Consider the following 17,839-nt stretch of genomic DNA (forward strand, 5'->3'; position numbering starts at 1 on the left):
CTGTAATCCCAACACTTTGGGAGGCCGAGTCGGGCAGATCACGAGGTCAGGAGATCAAGACCATCCTGGCTAACACGGTGAAACCCCGTCTTTACTAAAAATACAAAAAATTAGCCAGGCGTGGTGGCGAGCACCTGTAGTCCCAGCTAGTCGGGAGGCTGAGGCAGGAGAATGGCGTGAACCCGGGAGGCGGAGCTTGCAGTGAGCCGAGATCGTGCCGCTGCACTCCAGCCTGGGCAACAGAGCGAGACTCCGTCTCAAAAAAAACAAAACAAAACAGAATGGCACTCCTTAAGGAGATAATGAAAAATAAAATGTTTAATTACTCATTTACTTAGATTAACTATTATTTCTTCCCACATGAGTTCCAAAATAGAGAAAAATATTGTGACTGAATTTCATATACATATAGCATATGGATGTCAACATATATTAACATTGCTGATATTTTCCTCTGATCCTCTGACAAATTCATCTTAAAAGGGTAGAGGGAGTGTCAGTAACATGTGAGCCAAATGGGCTCAGTATATGCAGCCACATATAATTACTACATACATAGTATAATTCCAGTCCTGTTATAAATTTTTCTAGCTTTATTGAGGTATAAATTGACCAATAAAGTCGTATATATAGAAGGTATATAATGTGATGTTTTGATATATGTATGCATTGTGAAATGATTACCACAATCAAGCTAATTAACATATCCATCACCTCACAGAGCTATCTTTTGTGTGTATATGGTGAAAATACACAAGATCTACTCTCTTAGCAAATTTCAAGTGTATAATACATTAACTACAGTCACCACACTGTATACTAGGTCTCCAGAACTTATTTATCTTATAGCTGAAGATTTGTACCCCTTGACCAATGTCACCCCATTTCTCACACCCTTGTCCCCTGGTAACCACCCTTCTACTCTCTGTTTTTATGAATCCAACATTTTTAGATCCTACATATAAGTTAGATCATACAATATTTGTCTTTCTGTGTCTCGCTCATTTCCTTTAGCATGACATCCTCTAGGTTCATCCATATTGTTGCAAATGTCAGGATTTCCTTTTTTTTTTTTTTTTTTTTTTTTTTTAAGACAGAGTCTCGCTCTGTTGCCCAGGCTGGAGTGCAGTGGCACGATCTTGGCTCACTGCAAGCTCCGCCTCCCGGGTTCATGCTATTCTCCTGCCTCAGCCTCCCGAGTAGCTGGGACTACAGGTGCCCGCCACCACGCCCGGCTAATTTTTTGTATTTTTAGTAAAGATGGGGTTTCACCGTGTTAGCCAGGATGGTCTCGATCTCCCGACCTCAGGTGATCTGCCTGCCTCGGCCTCCCAAAGTGCTGGGATTACAGGCTGGATTTCCTTAAGGTTGAATAATGTTGTATTTTGTACATGTGCATTTTTTTTATTCATTCATCCATCAATGGACACTTAGATTGTTTCTCTATCTTGGTCATTGTGAATAATGCTGCAATATACATGGAAGTGCAGATATCTCCTCAAGATAGTAATTTTATTTCCTTCAGAGACATATCCAGAAGTGATATTGCTGGATCCTATGGTAGTGATGTTGAGCAGCTTTTCATACCCCGTTAGCAGTTTGTAGGTCTTCTTTGTACAAATTATATTCAGGTATTTTGCCCATTTTAAAAATCAGGTTATTTATTTATTTGCTATAGAGTTGTATGAGTTCCTTATATATTTTGGATATTAACCCTTATCAGGCATATGATTTGCAAATATTTTATCCCACCCCATAGGTTACTTTTTCATTTTTGTTGACTGTTTCCTTTTTTGTGGAGAAATTTTTAGTTTGATGTAGTCCTATCAGCTTTTTTTTGCCTAGTTTTTTGGTGTCGCATCCAAAAAATCATTGCCAAGACCAATATTAAGAAATTTTTCCCCCATGTTTTCTTCTAGGAGTTTTAGAGTTTCAGGTCTTAAGTTTTTTTGTTTTTGTTTTTGTTTTTTTGAGATGAGTCTTGCTCTGTCGCCCAGGCTGGAGTGCAGTGGAGCAATCTCCACTCACTGCAAGCGCCTCCTCCTGGGTTCATGCCATTCTCCTGACTCAACCTCCCAAGTAGCTGGGACCACAGGCGCCCACCACCATGCCAGGCTAATTTTTTTTGTATTTTTAGTAGAGACAGGGTTTCACCATGTTAGCCAGGAGGGTCTCGATCTCCCGACCCCAGGTGATACGCCCGCCTCAGCCTCCCAAAGTGCTGGGATTACAGGCATGAGCCACCGTGCCCGGCCACGTTTAAGTATTTAATCTATTTTGAGTTTATTTTTGTGTGTGGTGTAAGTTAAGGATCCAATTTCACTTTATGGCATGTGATAGCCAGTTTTCCCAGGACCATATATGTTGGAAACTATCCTTTCCCCATTATGTATCAGCTTAAAATAGACTGCTATAACTATGTTTATGTAAGCATCAAGGTAACCACAAAGCAAATACCTATAGCAGATACACAAAAGATAAAGGAACCAAAGCATACTATAGAAAATCATCAAATCAGCAAAGAAGACAAAAAAGGAACAAAAGGTTTACATAACAGTCAGAAAACAATTGACAAAATGGCAATAGTAAGTCCTTACCTATCAATAATTACTTTAAGTGTAAATGGAGTAAGTTCTCCAATCAAAAAACAGAATGATTGAATGGATAAAAATTCAGGACCCAATAAAAGTTTTAAATTAAAAAAAAAAACAGGACCCAAAGAGATGCTGCTTACAAAAACTATATGCTGCTTACAAAAGACTCACTTCAGCTTTAAGGATATGCACAGACTGCAAGTGAAGGGACAGAAAAGATATTCCACGCAAAACGGAAACCAAAAGAGAGCAAGGATAACTATACTTAGACAAAATAGACTTTAAGTCAAAATCTATTAACAAGAGACAAAATAATTGTTTAATTATAAAAAGGTGAATTCATTAAGAGGGTATAATTATAAATACATATACACCCAAAATCACAGCACCTAAATATATGAAGCAAATATTAACAAATCTGAAGGGAGAAATAGGCAGCAATACAGTGACAGTGGGAACTTCAATATGCAACTTTCAACAATGGACAGATCATCCAGACAGAAACCAATACAGAATACATCAGACTTGAACTATACTTTAAACCAAATGAACCCAACAGACATGTACAGAACATGCCATCCAAGAGCAACAGAACATAAATTCTCCTATTATAAATTTTGATTATTCAAATCATATATAAAAAAACTTATCACCTCTATATAAAAAATCATAGGTAATTCAAATGATTAAATATTTTGAAATAAAATTATAAAATATTAAAAGGAAAGAATCTTTTATTATGTAGAACTAAGTCCTAAGTACAACACATAAGCCATAAAACAGAATAGAAAAGACAGATAAATATGACAACATAAAAAATTTTAATGTCTGCATGGAAAATATGGATTAAGACCAAAAAGATTAGTAACAAATCAGTTAAAAAAATGCAACACATGATAAATGGCTAGTTTTCTTAGTATAGATAAAGCTCCTACAAATCAGTAATAAAATGGACAAACAACTCAATGGAAAAAATGGACAAAGGACATGCACAGACAAATCACAAAAAAAGGAACTCCATGTGGCTTTTAAACACATTTTTTTAAATGTGTGACCTCAGTTATTTTATTTATTTTTATTTATTTATTTATTTTTTTGAAACGGAGTCTCACTGTCGCCCAGGCTGGAGTGCAGCGGCGCGATCTTGGCTCACTGCAGGCTCCGCCCCATGGGGTTCACGCCATTCTCCTGCCTCAGCCTCCTGAGTAGCTGGGACTACAGGCGCCCGCCACCTCGCCCGGCTAATTTTTTTTTTGTATTTTTAGTAGACACAGGGTTTCACCATGTTAGCCAGGATGGTCTCGATCTCCTGACCTCGTGATCTGCCCACCTCGGCCTCCCAAAGTGCTGGGATTACAGGCGTGAGCCACCGCGCCTGGCCTGACCTCAGTTATTTTAAAAGAAAATTAGGCCAGGCCCGGTGGCTCATGCTTGTAATCCCAGCACTTTGGGAGGCCAAGGCGGGCGGATCATGAGGTCAGGAGATCGAGACCACGATGAAACCCTGTCTCTACTAAAAATACAAAAAATTAGCCGGCCGTGGTGGTGGGCGCCTGTAGTCCCAGCTACTCGGAGAGGCTGAGGTGGGAGAATGGCGGGAACCCGGGAGGCGGAGCTTGCAGTGAGCCGAGATTGCGCCACTGCACTCCAGCCTGGGCGACAGAGCAAGACTCCGTCTCAAAAAAAAAAAAAAAAGAAAATTAAAACTTAAAGACAATATTTTTTTTTACCTCCCCTACTAACAGAAATAAAAAATTAGCAATACATTTTGTTGGTTAAGGGGTAAGGGAAAAGTTACACCCATACGTTCATACATTATTGGTAGAAGGGGAGGTCTCGCTATATTGCCCAAGCAGGTCTCCAACTCCTAGGCTCAAGCTATCCTTCCACCTCTCACTACCTAAGAGTTGGGATTACAGGCCTGAGCCACCAAGCCTGGCCTGATACAATTTCTTACAGAATAACTTGGGAATATCTATAAAAATGTAAAAATTGCATAACCTCTCAATTCTAGAAATTTTCTCCACTTCTGGTAATTTATCCTATAGATGCACTTACATGTGTAAACAAAATAACATATATTAATACAAGGATAGTCATAATAGCATCATTTGTATTAGCATGATGTTAGAAATAATTTAAATGTTAGACAACAGGAAAATGGATAAGCACAGGGCTTTGAAAGGCATAAATAAGTTTTATTAGATCCATGTAATTATTATAAATCCAGTCAAAAGAATAAGAAAGATTTTATACGCTGATACAGATAGAAAAAAATCAAAAGGCAGAAGAAATTGTATCAGTTTACACTTCTACCAACAATTTATGAGTGTAACTTTTTCCTTACCCCCTCTCCATTCACCAAGCTATTCTTACACCTAGAGAGTAGGATCTTTTTCAAATTCACACAAAGATGCCATATGGATGAGCAAAGGCATATGTTAGTTGTGTACTGATATGGTTTGGCTGTGTCCCCACCCAAGTCTCATCTTGAATTCCCATGTGTTGTGGGAGGGATTCCGTGGGAGGTAACTGAATCATGGGAGCCAGTCTTTCCCATGCTGTTCTTGTGATAGTAAGTCTCACAAGATCTGACGGTTTTAAAAATGGGAGTTTTTCTGCGCAAGCTCTCTCTTTGCCTGCTGTCATCCATGTAAGATGTGACTTCTTGCTTTCCACCATGATTGTGAGGCCTCCACAGCCAGGTGAAACTGTGAGTCCAATTAAACCTCTTTCTTTTGTAAATTGCCCAGTTTCGGGTATGTCTTCATCAGCAGCGTGAAAACAGACTAACACATGTATTTTCAAAGCAAACAAAATAGATGATAAGAGAAAATTTCACCACAGAAATGACCATGTAACGAAGAATTCAATGTACAAGACTAAAATATATAATACACGAAATTAAGAACTGTGTGGATGGATTTAGCAAGATTTGATACAGCTAACAAGATTTTCTATCCTCAAAATGATGGCCAGGTGCAGTGGCTCAAGTCTGTAATCCCAGCAATTTTGGAGGCCGATGTGGGTAGATTGCTTGAGCCCAGGAATTCAGGACCAGCCTAGGGAACATGGCAAAACCCTATCTCTACTAAAAATACAAAAACTGAGGTGGGAGGATCACCTGAGCCTAAGGAGGTTTAGGCTGTGGTGAACCGTGATCACACCACTGCACTCCAGCCTGGGCAACAGTGAGACCCCATCTCAAAAAAAAGAAAAACAAAATCCCTAAAATCAACTATAGAGGAGAAAAAAAGTAAAAGTGGGGGGGAAAGATGAGCATATAAGAGACCTAAGTAATATACCCAAGAGGTCTGATACACATATAATTAGAATTTAAGAAGGGAGAGAAGGGAGTTAGAAACAATATTTGAATATCAATGACCGAGAATTTTCTAAAACTGATGAGACATCAACTCATAAAATATTGAACCCATAGCTTTCAGACTTTCATTCAACTCCAAGATACTACAAAGAAAATCACACCTACATCTGTCATAGTCAAACTGTTAAAATAATAATAATAATAATAAAAACAGAGAAAATGTTAAAGCAGATAGAGGGAAATAAGACACATTACCTTGAAAGGAGCTACAAGCTGCATACTCAACAGAAATGATGGAAGCTGAAATAGCACCTAACATAAAATACTCAGAGAAAATACTCTTCAAAACTGAGAGTGAAATAGGAATATTCATACATTACTCATGGGAATATAAAATGGTACAACCACAGTGGAAATAGTATGGCAGGTCCTAGAAAAGATAAACATAGAGTTACTATATGATCTAGCAATTCTACTCTTAGGTATCTACCCAAATGAACTGAAAACCTGCCCATGGAAAAACTAGTACACAAATTTTCTTTTTTTTTTTTTTTTTTTTTTTGAGACGGAGTCTCGCTCTTTCACCCAGGCTGGAGTGCAGTGGCGCGATCTCGGCTCACTGCAGGCTCCGCCCCCCGGGGTTCACGCCATTCTCCTGCCTCAGCCTCCCGCGTAGCTGGGACTACAGGCGCCTGCCACCTCGCCCGGCTAATTTTTTGTATTTTTAGTAGAGACGGGGTTTCACCGTGTTAGCCAGGGTGGTCTCGATCTCCTGACCTCGTGATCCGCCCGCCTCGGCCTCCCAAAGTGCTGGGATTACAGGCGTGAGCCACCGCGCCCGGCCGTACACAAATTTTCATAGCAGATTTATAATAGCCAAAAAGTGGAAACAACCAAAATATCCATTAATTAGTGAATGAACAAAATGTGGGATAACCATACAATGGAATACTACTCAACCATAAAAAAGTAATGAATAGGCCAGGCACGGTGGCTCACATCTGTAATCCCAGCACTATGGGAGGCTGAGGTAGGTGGATCATGAGGTCAGGAGATCGAGACCATCCTGGCCAACATGGTGAGACCCCATCTCTACTAAAATGCAAACAATTAGCCGGGCATGGTGGTGCGTGCTTGTAGTCCCAGCTACTCAGAAGGCTGAGGCAGGCGAATCACTTGAACCCAGGAAGTGGAAGTTGCAGTGAGCCTAGATCACACCACTACACTCCAGCCTGGCGACAGAGCAAGACTCTGTCTCAAAAAAAAAAAAAATAAAAGAAGAAATGAATAAAACACACATTACAACATGGATGAACCTTAAAAATATTATGTTAAGTGCAAAAAGACAGTCACAAAAGGCCATATACTGTATGATTCAATTTATTAAATCTCCATAGTAGACAAATCCATTGATATGGAAAGCAGATTGGTGGTTGTCAGAGGATGGAAGGAGAGGAAAATGAGGATTGACTCTTAACGGCACCAGATTTCTTTTGAGAGTGAGGAAGATGTTCTAGAATTAGATAGCGGTATGGTTGAACAACCTTGTGAAAATACTAAAAACCACTGAATTGTATACTTTAAAATGGTGACTTTTATGGTGTGAATTGCATCTCAATTAAAGAAATGAAAACTGAGGGAATTAATAAATAGCAGGCCTACACTAAAAGAAATATTAAAGAAAATACTGAAAGAAAACTATCCCAGACAGAAGCAGAGGAATGCAGGAGGGAATGAATAATGCTGGAAAGAGTAAATATATGAGTAAATATAAATGAACATCAGCTATACAAAATAATAAGATACAGGAGATAATAAATGGCGCTAAAGTTCTCTAAGAAAGTATTTCCCAAACCTTAGTGTATGTATAAATTACCCATTATGATTCAATAGGTTTGGGACAGGGCTTGAGATTCTGCATCTTAACAAGCTCCTGATGGCTTAGATGTTGCTCATCTATACATCACACACTGTAAGTATCAAGGTTTTAAGTTTCTAGCAGAATCTGTTAAGTAGTAAAACTATTGCTTTTATTAGACCATATTGATTCAAGAATGCATGTTGTAATCACTAAGGAAATAACAGGAGTAAAAAACAAGTTAATGGCTAGGCGCGGTGGCTCACACTTGTAATCCCAGCACTTTGGGAGGCCGGGGCGGGCGGATCACGAGGTCAGGAGATCAAGACCACGATGAAACCCTGTCTCTACTAAAAATACAAAAAATTAGCCGGACGTGGTGGCAGGCGCCTGTAGTCCCAGCTACTCGGAGAGGCTGAGGCAGGAGAATGGCGTGAACCCGGGAGGCGGAGCTTGCAGTGAGCCAAGCTTGCGCCACTGCACTCCAGCCTGGGCGACAGAGCGAGACACCGTCTCAAAAAAAAAAAAAAAAAAACAAGTTAATTTAGAAAAATAAAATCATTTTTAAATTTGATTAATCAAAAAAAAAAAAAAACAACAAAGTAGGGGGAGGAAAGGGAACATTAAAACAAGTGGGTAATGTAAAAGCTAAAACTCCTAAAAGAAAATAGGAAAAGTTTTGTGAACTTAGGTTAGGCAAAGATTTCTTAGCCAGAATACAATAAGATTATCTGTATGCCAGGCATTCTCCTGGGCACTAGAGATAAAACCTGTGAATAGATAATAACAGTATAAGCTGTTTGCCATTAAAAAAAAAAAAAAAAAAAAAAAAAAAAACCACTAGCTTCACCTGTGAAAGGCCCAGGCAGTTTCTTTCACCTTGCAAAGCCCTGTGCTTAGGAGGTGAATCCTCCTAACCAGACTGCAACTATTCAAACCAGTGATCCCAACTGGGATCCTCCAGATCGAAGAAAGATGGCTAATCAAAAGAAAGTAAAGAAGTTGGCCATGCAGATAGATATGACATTAGGTCTCTAGTGAAAACAAAATTAAGGCAATAATGACCAGGCATGTTTCAGAAACAGCAAAGAGGTCAGTGTGAAAGAGGTGAGGGTACAAAGTAAAAGGTCAGAGAGGTAACTGGGGCCCAGTGTGTTTAGATCTGCACTGCCCAGTACAGGAGCCATTAGCAATATGTGGCCGTTTAATTTTTTATTTTACTTAAATAAAATTAAAGATTCAGTTCCTCAGATGTATTAGCCACAGTGCAAGTGCTCAATAGCCACATGGTAGCTAGTGGCTACCAGATTGGAGAGTGCAGATAGAGAATATTTTTTATTTTTTTTTCCTAAAGAGACAGGGTCTTAGCCCAGGCTGGAGTGCAGTGGCTATTCACCATTCACAGGTGTGATCCCACTATTGAACAGCAGAGGAGTTTTGACCTGTTCTGTTTCTGACCTCGCCTGGTTCACCCTCCTTAGGCAATCTGGTGGTCCCCACTCCCAGGAGGTCACCATATTGACGCTGAACTTAATGTGGACACCATCATAGCATACTATAGCCTACACTCCTGGGTTCAAGCAACGCTCCTGCCTCAGCCTCCCAAGCAGCTGGGACTACAGGTGCGTGCCACTGCACCCAGCATAGATACAGAACATTTCTATCATCACAGAAAGTACTATTGGACAGAGCTGGTTTAGAGCTTTTGTAGGCTGTCATAAAGATACATAGAGAAGCTAATATAAGAGTGTAAGAGAGGCGGCCGGGCACGGTGGTTCACGCTTGTAATCCCAGCACTTTGGGAGGCCGAGGCGGGCAGATCACGAGGTCAGGAGATCGAGACCACGGTGAAACCCCGTCTCTACTAAAAAATACAAAAAATTAGCCGGGCGTGGTGGTGGGCGCCTGTCGTCCCAGCTACTCGGAGAGGCTGAGAAAGGAGAATGGCGTGAACCCGGGAGGCGGAGCTTGCAGTGAGCCAAGATTGCGCCACTGCACTCCAGCCGGGGCGACAGAGAGAGACTCCGTCTCAAAAAAAAAGAGTGTAAGAGAGAACTAGACACACAACAAGAGGTTAGCAACTCTCAGAATGGCCAAACCCTAAAGGAGAATTGCCATTGATCCTTCAATAAATTCCCAGTCCTTGGGTCAATTAAGTGAATACTTCTCAAACGTTTCCTTAAAATTATCTTAGTAGGCATCCTTGAAAAGGTATTCCATGGTCAATTTGGGGAAAATTAATGTAAATTATTTGGGAGAAATTCCTCACCCACATCTTTGAAAAAAGTATTTCTTAAGATTTGAAACTTCTTTTAGCTGATTCTAGGTCAATAGTTGCCAGTTCTTTCAAATAATTACTAAGAAAACAGATTTTGTTACTGTAGGTCTTCCTTAGAGACTTTAATATGTTAACGTATATTGTGAGTCTCCAAGAATTACAATAGACTATACACTGCATCCAAATAAGGATAAGAATTATTATAATTATTGAGTACTTAATATGTCCCTGGCACAGTTCTAAGTACTTTACATATGTTAGCTCATTTACTCTTCACAAAACTCTATAAGATAGGTACTATTATTATCCCTAGGGGAAGAAACAAGGCACAAAAAGGTTAAATAACTTGACTATCAAAAGGGGAGGGTGTGAAAGTGTGACAGGCTAGTATGCAGTAGAGGTGATTCAAACCCTTGCGCAGACTGGCTCTGGAGTCCATGCTCTTAACCATTTTATACTTCTTCTCAGAATTATTTGAATATCTACTATGATAATACAGAACTCTGTTCCTACAGTTTGGGAAATGCTAAATGACTACTTAGGCCTGTCTTTCTTGCAACCTGAATGAGCCATGCTAGAACTATATCCAAAGTTACTTTTGCCCATTTAAAAACGTTCCAGGCTGGGTGCAGTGGCTCACGCCTATAATCCCCAGCACTTTAGGAGGCCAAGACGGGCAAATCACTTGAGCTCAGGAGTTCAAGACCAGCCTGGGCAACAAGGTGAAACCCCATCTCTACTAAAAATACAAAAATTAGCCAAGCTTTGTCGCACATGCCTGTAGACCTAGCTACTTGGGAGGCTGAGGTGGGAGGATCGCCTGAGCCCAGGAGATCAAGGATGCAGTGAGCCGAGATCACACCACTGCACTCCAGCCTGGGCAACAAAATTTAATTAAATTAAATTAAAAAAATTTTAAATGCTCCAGTTCAGCGGGGTGCGGTGGCTCACACCTGTAATCTCAACACTTTGGGAGGCTGAGGCACGCGGATCATGAGGTCAGGAGATCAAGACCATCCTGGCTAACACAGTGAAACCCCATCTCTACTAAAAATACAAAAAATTAGCCAGGCGTGGTGGCAGACACCTGTAGTCCCAGCTACTCAGGAGGCTGAGGCAGGAGAATGGTGTGAACCCAGGAGGCAGAGCTTGCAGTGAGCTGAGACTGCACCACTACACTCTAGCCTGGGCGACAGAGTGAGACTCCACCTCAAAAAAAAAAAAAAAAAAAAAAAAAAAAAAAAAATGCTCCAGTTCGTGCTGGGCAACAAGAGTGAAACTCCGTCTCAAAAAAAATTATAATAATAATAATGCTCCAGTTCAAGGGCACAACCAAAAAAGAAAACTACAAACCAATATCCCTGACGAACATAGATGCAAAAATCCTCAACAAAATACTAGCAAACCAAATCCAACAGTACATCAAAAAGATAATTCAGGCCGGGCGCGGTAGCTCATGCCTGTAATCCCAGCACTTTGGGAGGCCAAGGCGGGTGGATCACAAGGTCAGGAGATCAAGACCATCCTGTCCAACATGGTGAAACCCCGTCTCTACTAAAAATAAAAAATTTAGCCGGGCGTGGTGGCATGCACCTGTAGTCCCAGCTTCTGAGGAGGCTGAGGCAGGAAAATTGCTTGTACCCGGGAGTCCGAGGATGCAGGGAGCCAAGATCAAGCCACTGCACTCCAGTCTGGGCAACAGAGCGAGACTACATCTCAAAAAAAAAAAAAAAAAAAAGATAATTCACCATGATCAAGCGGGTTTCATCCTAGGGATGCTGGGATGGTTCAACATATGTAAGTCAATAAATGTGACTCACCACATAAACAAAATTAAAAACAAAAACCATATGATCATTTCAAAAGATACAGAAAGAACATTTAATAAAATGCGGCATCCCTTTGTGATTAAGGGGATGTCATCTCGGCTCACTGCAACCTCCACCTCCTGGTTCAAGTGATTCTCATGCCTCAGCCTCCCACGTAGCTGGGATTGCAGGCATGAACAAACACATCTCAAAATAATAAAAGCATGTATGATAAACTTACAGTCAACAACATACTGAATGGGGAAAAGTTGAAGGCATTTCCCCTCGGAACTGGAATGAGATAATGATGCCCATTTTCACCAATTCTATTCGATACAGTACTGAGGATCCTAGCCAGAACACTCAGGCCAGAGAAAGAAGTGAAGGGCATCAAAGCAGGAGGGGAGGAGGTCAAGCTGTCTCTGCCGATGATATGATAGCATACCTGGAGAACCATGAAAACTCCTCCAAAGGACTCCTAGATTTGATAGGGTTTCAAGTTGCAAAATCGATGTACACAGATCAGTGGCACTGCTATGCCCTGGCAACAATCAAGCTGGGAATCAAATCAGGAACTCAGTCCTTTTTATAGTGGCTGCAGAGAAGATAAAATACATGGGAATATACTTGACCTGGGAGGTGAAAGATCTCTATAAGGAGAAGTACAAACACTGCTGAAAGAAATCACAGATGACGCAAACAAATGGAAATCTATCCCATGCTCATGGATTAGAAGAATCAATATTGTGAAAATGACCATACTGCCCAGGGCAATCTGCAGATTCAGTGCAATTTCTATCAGGATACCAATGTCATTTTTCACAGAATTAGAGACAGCAACCCTAATATTCTTATGAAATCGACAGAGGGCAAGGTGCGGTGGCTCACACCTGTAATCCCAGCACTCTGGGAGGCTGAGATGGGGGGATCACTTGAGGCCAGGAGTTCAAGATCAGCCTGGCCAGCATGGCAAAACCCCATCTCTACTAAAAATACAAAAATTAGCCTGGCATGGTGGTGTATGCCTGTAATCCCAGCTACTTGAGAGGCTGAGGCATGAGAATCACTTGAACCAGGAGGTGGAGGTTGCAGTAAGCCAAGATCACACCACTGCAGTCCAGCCTGGGTGACAGAACGAAACTCTGTTGAAAGAAAGAAAGGAAAGAATGGAAAGAAAGAAATCAAATCAAAAGAGAACCCAAATAGCCAAAGCAATCCTAAGCAAAAATGGCATATCTGGAGGCATTACATTGTTGGACTTCAAATTATATTACAAAACTGTACTAACTGGAATGGCATGGTACTGGTATAAAAGTAGACACATAGACTAATGGAACACAATAGAGAACCCAGAAATAAAGCCAAATACTTACAACCAACTGATCTTTGATAAAGCATACAAAAACAAAAACTGGGGAAGAGGACACCCTGTTTGGTATATGGTGCTGGGAAGACTGAATAGCCACATGTAGAGGAGTGAAGCTGGATTCCCTGTCTTTCACCATATACAGAAATCAACTTGGGATGGATTAAGGACTTAAATCTAGGACCTGAAATCATAGAAATTCTAGAAGAAAACTTAGGAAAAACTCTCCTGGACATTGGCCTAGGCAAAGAATTTATGACTAAGACCCCAGAAGCAAAAGCAACAAAGACAAAAATAAATAAATAGGACTTAAACTAGTGAGCTTCTGCACAGCAAAAGAAATAATCACCAGAGTGAACAGACAGCCCACAGAGAAGGAGACGGTATTTGCAAACTATGCATCTAATGTCAAGAATCCACGAGGAACTCAAACAAATCATCAAGAAAAAGACAAATAATCCCATCAAAAAGTGGGCAAATGGGCCGGGCATGGTGGCTCACATCTGTAATCCCAGCACTTTGGGAGGCCAAAGTGGGTGGATCACCAGGTCAGGAGATTGAGACCATCCTGGACAACACGGTGAAACCCCGTCTCTACTAAAAATACAAAAAATTAGCCAGGTGTGGTGGCAGGCACCTGTAGTCCCAGGTACTCGGGAGGCTGAGGCAGGAGAATGGTGTGAACCCAGGAGGCGGAGCTTGCAGTGAGCCGAGATCAAGCCACTGCACTCCAGCCTGGGCGACAGAGTGAGACTCCGTCTCAAAAATAAAATAAAATAAAAATAAAAAAAGTGGGCAATAGACATTTCTCAAAAGAAGATATACAAATGGCCAACAAATATATTTTAAAATGATCAACATCCCGGGCATGGTGGCTCACGCCTGTAATCCCAGCATTTTGGGAGGCCGAGGGGGGCAGATTATGAGGTTAAGAGACCGAGACCATCCTGGCTAACATGGTGAAACCCCGTCTGTACTAAAAATATAAAAAATTAGACGGGCATGGTGGTGGGCGCCTGTAGTCCCAACTACTTGGGAGGCTGAGGCAGGAGAATGTCGTGAACCCAGGAGGCGGAGCTTGCAGTGAGCCGAGATCGTGCTACTGCACTCCAATCTGGGCGGCCAAGCGAGACTCTGTAAAAAAAAAAAAAAAAAAAAAAAAAATGCTCGACATCAGTAATCATCAGGGAAATGCACATTAAAACCACAATGAGATACCACCGTATCCCAGCCAGAATGGCTATTATTAAAAAAACAAAAAACAATAGATGTTGACACGGATATGGTGAAAAGGAACGCTTATACACTGCTGGTGGGAATGCAAATTAGTACAATATCTATGTAAAACAGTATGGCAATTTCTCAAAGAACTAGGTAACTGAATGGATATGGCTGTGTTCCAGTAAAACTGTATTTCCAAAAACAGGCAGCGGGCTAGATTTGACTCACACCTAACATTTGCTGACCCCTGTTCTAGATCTTCTAAAAGTTGTTTCAGATTCTAAGACCTAAGTTTTAAAAAATGGGAATGAGAGGAGAGGTTAGACTACTACCTTGCTTTATACCTCACAGAAGAGTCAGGAGATCATAGATCATCCCTGCCAACCTTGACTCTTATATTGGTGTAAAATACAGGTCTTGTAAGAGCGCTGGTGACTGTGAAGTTTAGAATCCTATACTTGTATAGGTAGACCTAGGTTTCTCTCTCCCTTGGATTATGCTGAAAATAGTTATATTTGCATTAATTATGCATTCCTAGGTTCCTGCTGTGTTTTGTGTTTGTGTTCATTTCTAGCACCACTTCCTTCTAATTATCTCATGGCAGGTTTCTTTTGATCATATTTATTTCATAAAAGATAGCTTATTTTCCCTGATTCTAGTATACTGCACTTTGAGGCTGTCAGAAAACACTGTGAAAGACTCGAAAAGATTACTGGGTATCTTCAATGGAAAACTGGGTGGTCTGGAATGCAGTTTACCCTTCTGTTTTATCCAATTCTAAGAGGTTTGCACCTTTCATTGTCTTTGAGCTATTTTCTATTTTTGTACATTGTAGATAACTGATAGCAGTATAAGTGATTCTCGTCCATACGTACACAAATTATTCTTTCCAAATGGAAGGGTGATCAATTTTCCTTTTCTTCTCCCCTGCAAAGGCCAGTCGTGCATCTAGTATTTAGAAATTCATTTCAGCATTCCTGATTGCCTTTTCATGTGTGGTACTTGGAATTCTTCTCTGAACTAGTTGTAATATCTTACTGGATCACTCATTAATTAATGAGTTAAAGTCTTTGATGTGTGTTCATTTTATGCTTGTATGATAGTCATGATTATACCTTTACAAAAATTGATATTTTAATAGGAACAGGGTCCTCTAGTGGTTTTTATTTCACTGGCTCCCCTCTCACAAAGCCTATCAAAAAAAGAAGGTGTGAAAGTACCAATTAAGTTCAGAGATCAGTAATTGCCTCGGGGATTTTTATTATTTATCATAAGAGCTGAAAAACAATGCTTTTAAAATTTAATGGCATATAACATAAACTATTCATGCTTGTGTGTTAAGTGTTCAGATTACATGTATTTGTAACTTGGTTGAATTTGAAGTTGTTTTTTTTTTTGTTTTTTTTTTGTTTTTTTTTGAGACGGAGTCTTGCTCTGTCACCCAAGGTTGGAGTGCAGTGGCGCAATCTCGGCTCACTGCAAGCTCCGCCTCCGGGGTTCACGCCATTCTCCTGCCTCAGCCTCTCCGAGTAGCTGGGACTACAGGTGCCCGCCACCACGCCCGGCTAATTTTTGTATTTTTTAGTAGAGACGGGGTTTCACCATGGTCTCAATCTCCTGACCTCGTGATCCGCCCGCCTCGGCCTCCCAAAGTGCTGGGATTACAAGCGTGAGCCACCGCGCCCGGCCTGAATTTGAAGTTTTAATAATTAATTTTGACCTTGTATATTTGAATATCTGTCATTATAACTGAACAAGTCAAATGATTTTCTCCATTAGCCTTAAAAGAAGTTGGCTATTTACCAACTTATTTTATTTTATTTTTGAGATGGAGTCTCACTCTGTCGCCCAGGCTGGAGTGCAGTGGCTTGATCTCGGCTCACTGCAAGCTCCGCCTCCTGGGTTCAAGCCATTCTCCTGCCTCAGCCTCCCGAGTACCTGGGACTACAGGCACGAGCCACCGCGGCTGGCCAATTTTTGTATTTTTAGTAGAGATACGGTTTACCATATTGGCCAGACTGGTCTCGAACTCCTGACCTCATGATCTGAGAAAGGGAAAAAAATGTTTAAATATATAATTCCCTTTATTTCAAAGTTGCATAGGAAATTGGAATCATTCGTTTGCTATCTTAAAAACTATTGCTTTTAAGGCCGGCTGCAGTGGCTTACACCTGTAATCCCAGCACTTTGGGAGGCCAAGGTGAGCGGATGACCTGAGGTCAGGAGTTCGAAACCAGCCTGACGAACATGGAGAAACCCCGTCTCTACTAAAAATACAAAATTAGCCGGGTGTGGTGGCACATGCCTGTAATCCCAGCTACTTGGGAAGCTAAGGCAGGAGAATCCCTTGAACCTAGGAGGTGGAGGTTGTGGTGAGTCGAGATCGTGCCATTGTACTCCAGCCTGGGCAACAAGTGCGAAACTCCATCTCAAAAAAAAAAAAAACAATTGTTGTTATGTAGCCTCATTTAATATAATCCCTTCTTCATTATCTAATTTCCATCATCCAAGAAACATTTATATCAGATACTGCATTATTAGTTTAATAACAGTTTTATAACATTCATTTATTCATTTATTTTTAGAGACTGGGTTTCATTCTGTGGCTCAGGCTACAGTGCAGTGGTGCCAACATAGCTCACTGTAGCTTGGAACTACTGGGTTCAAGGGGTCTTCCTGCCTCAGCCTCCCGAGTAGCTGGGACTACAGGTACATGCCACCATACCCGGCTAATTTGACTGATAGTTTTGTTTTTTTGAGACAGAGTCTCACTCTGTCACCCAGGCTGGAGTGCAGTGGCACGATCTCAGCTCACTGCAACCTCTGCCTCCCAGGTTCAAGAGATTCTCCTACTTCAGCTTCCCAAGCAGCTGGGATTACAAGCGCGTCACCACACCCAACTAATTTTTGTATTTTTAGTAGAGATGGGGTCTTACCATGTTGGCAAAGCTGGTCTCAAACTCCTGACCTCAGGTGATCCACCTGCCTCGGCCTCCCGAAGTTCTGGGATTACAGGCATGAGGCACCGCACCTGGCCTAAAAAATATATTTTAGAGACTGGGTCTCACACTATGTCACCCAAGCTGGTCTTGAACTCCTGACCTCAAGCAATCCTTCTACTTCAGCCTCCCAAATAGCTGAAATACAGAAAGGTACAACCATGCCTGGCTCAGTTTTGTAACTTTCAATACATGAAGAAATTACACTGCTTACACTGTAATTAATTTCATCTTTTCATTAAATAGATAATATAATTTGATAATAAACTTAATGTCAAATACTGCTTGATCAGTATTATAGAGACAAATTCCAGAATGGTGTGCCAACATAACCTTAAACCTCACAATAAAAACTAGGTTTTAACAATATCCACAGGGAAATTATGTTAT

General features: G+C 40.9%; 1 protein-coding gene across 2 annotated transcripts in view; it reads right to left on the minus strand.

Annotated features, from left to right (window-relative positions):
• Nucleotides 1–17,839, minus strand: part of TTC28 (tetratricopeptide repeat domain 28) — a 738,720-nt gene that overhangs the window by 708,854 nt on the left and 12,027 nt on the right. Inside the window, exon 1 of one of the 2 annotated variants that reach the window (XM_058430991.1) lies at nucleotides 12,309–12,474. The exons of the other annotated variant lie outside the window; for it this stretch is intronic. Coding sequence (XP_058286974.1) covers nucleotides 12,309–12,320 — 12 coding nt within the window. The 5' untranslated portion in view covers nucleotides 12,321–12,474. Of the gene's footprint in view, nucleotides 1–12,308; nucleotides 12,475–17,839 lie in introns of those variants that run through there. 2 annotated transcript variants of the gene reach the window in all.

Source organism: Hylobates moloch, unplaced genomic scaffold (genome assembly GCF_009828535.3).
Source record: "Hylobates moloch isolate HMO894 unplaced genomic scaffold, HMol_V3 SCAFFOLD_19, whole genome shotgun sequence".
In the NCBI taxonomy this organism is placed as follows: domain Eukaryota; kingdom Metazoa; phylum Chordata; class Mammalia; order Primates; family Hylobatidae; genus Hylobates; species Hylobates moloch.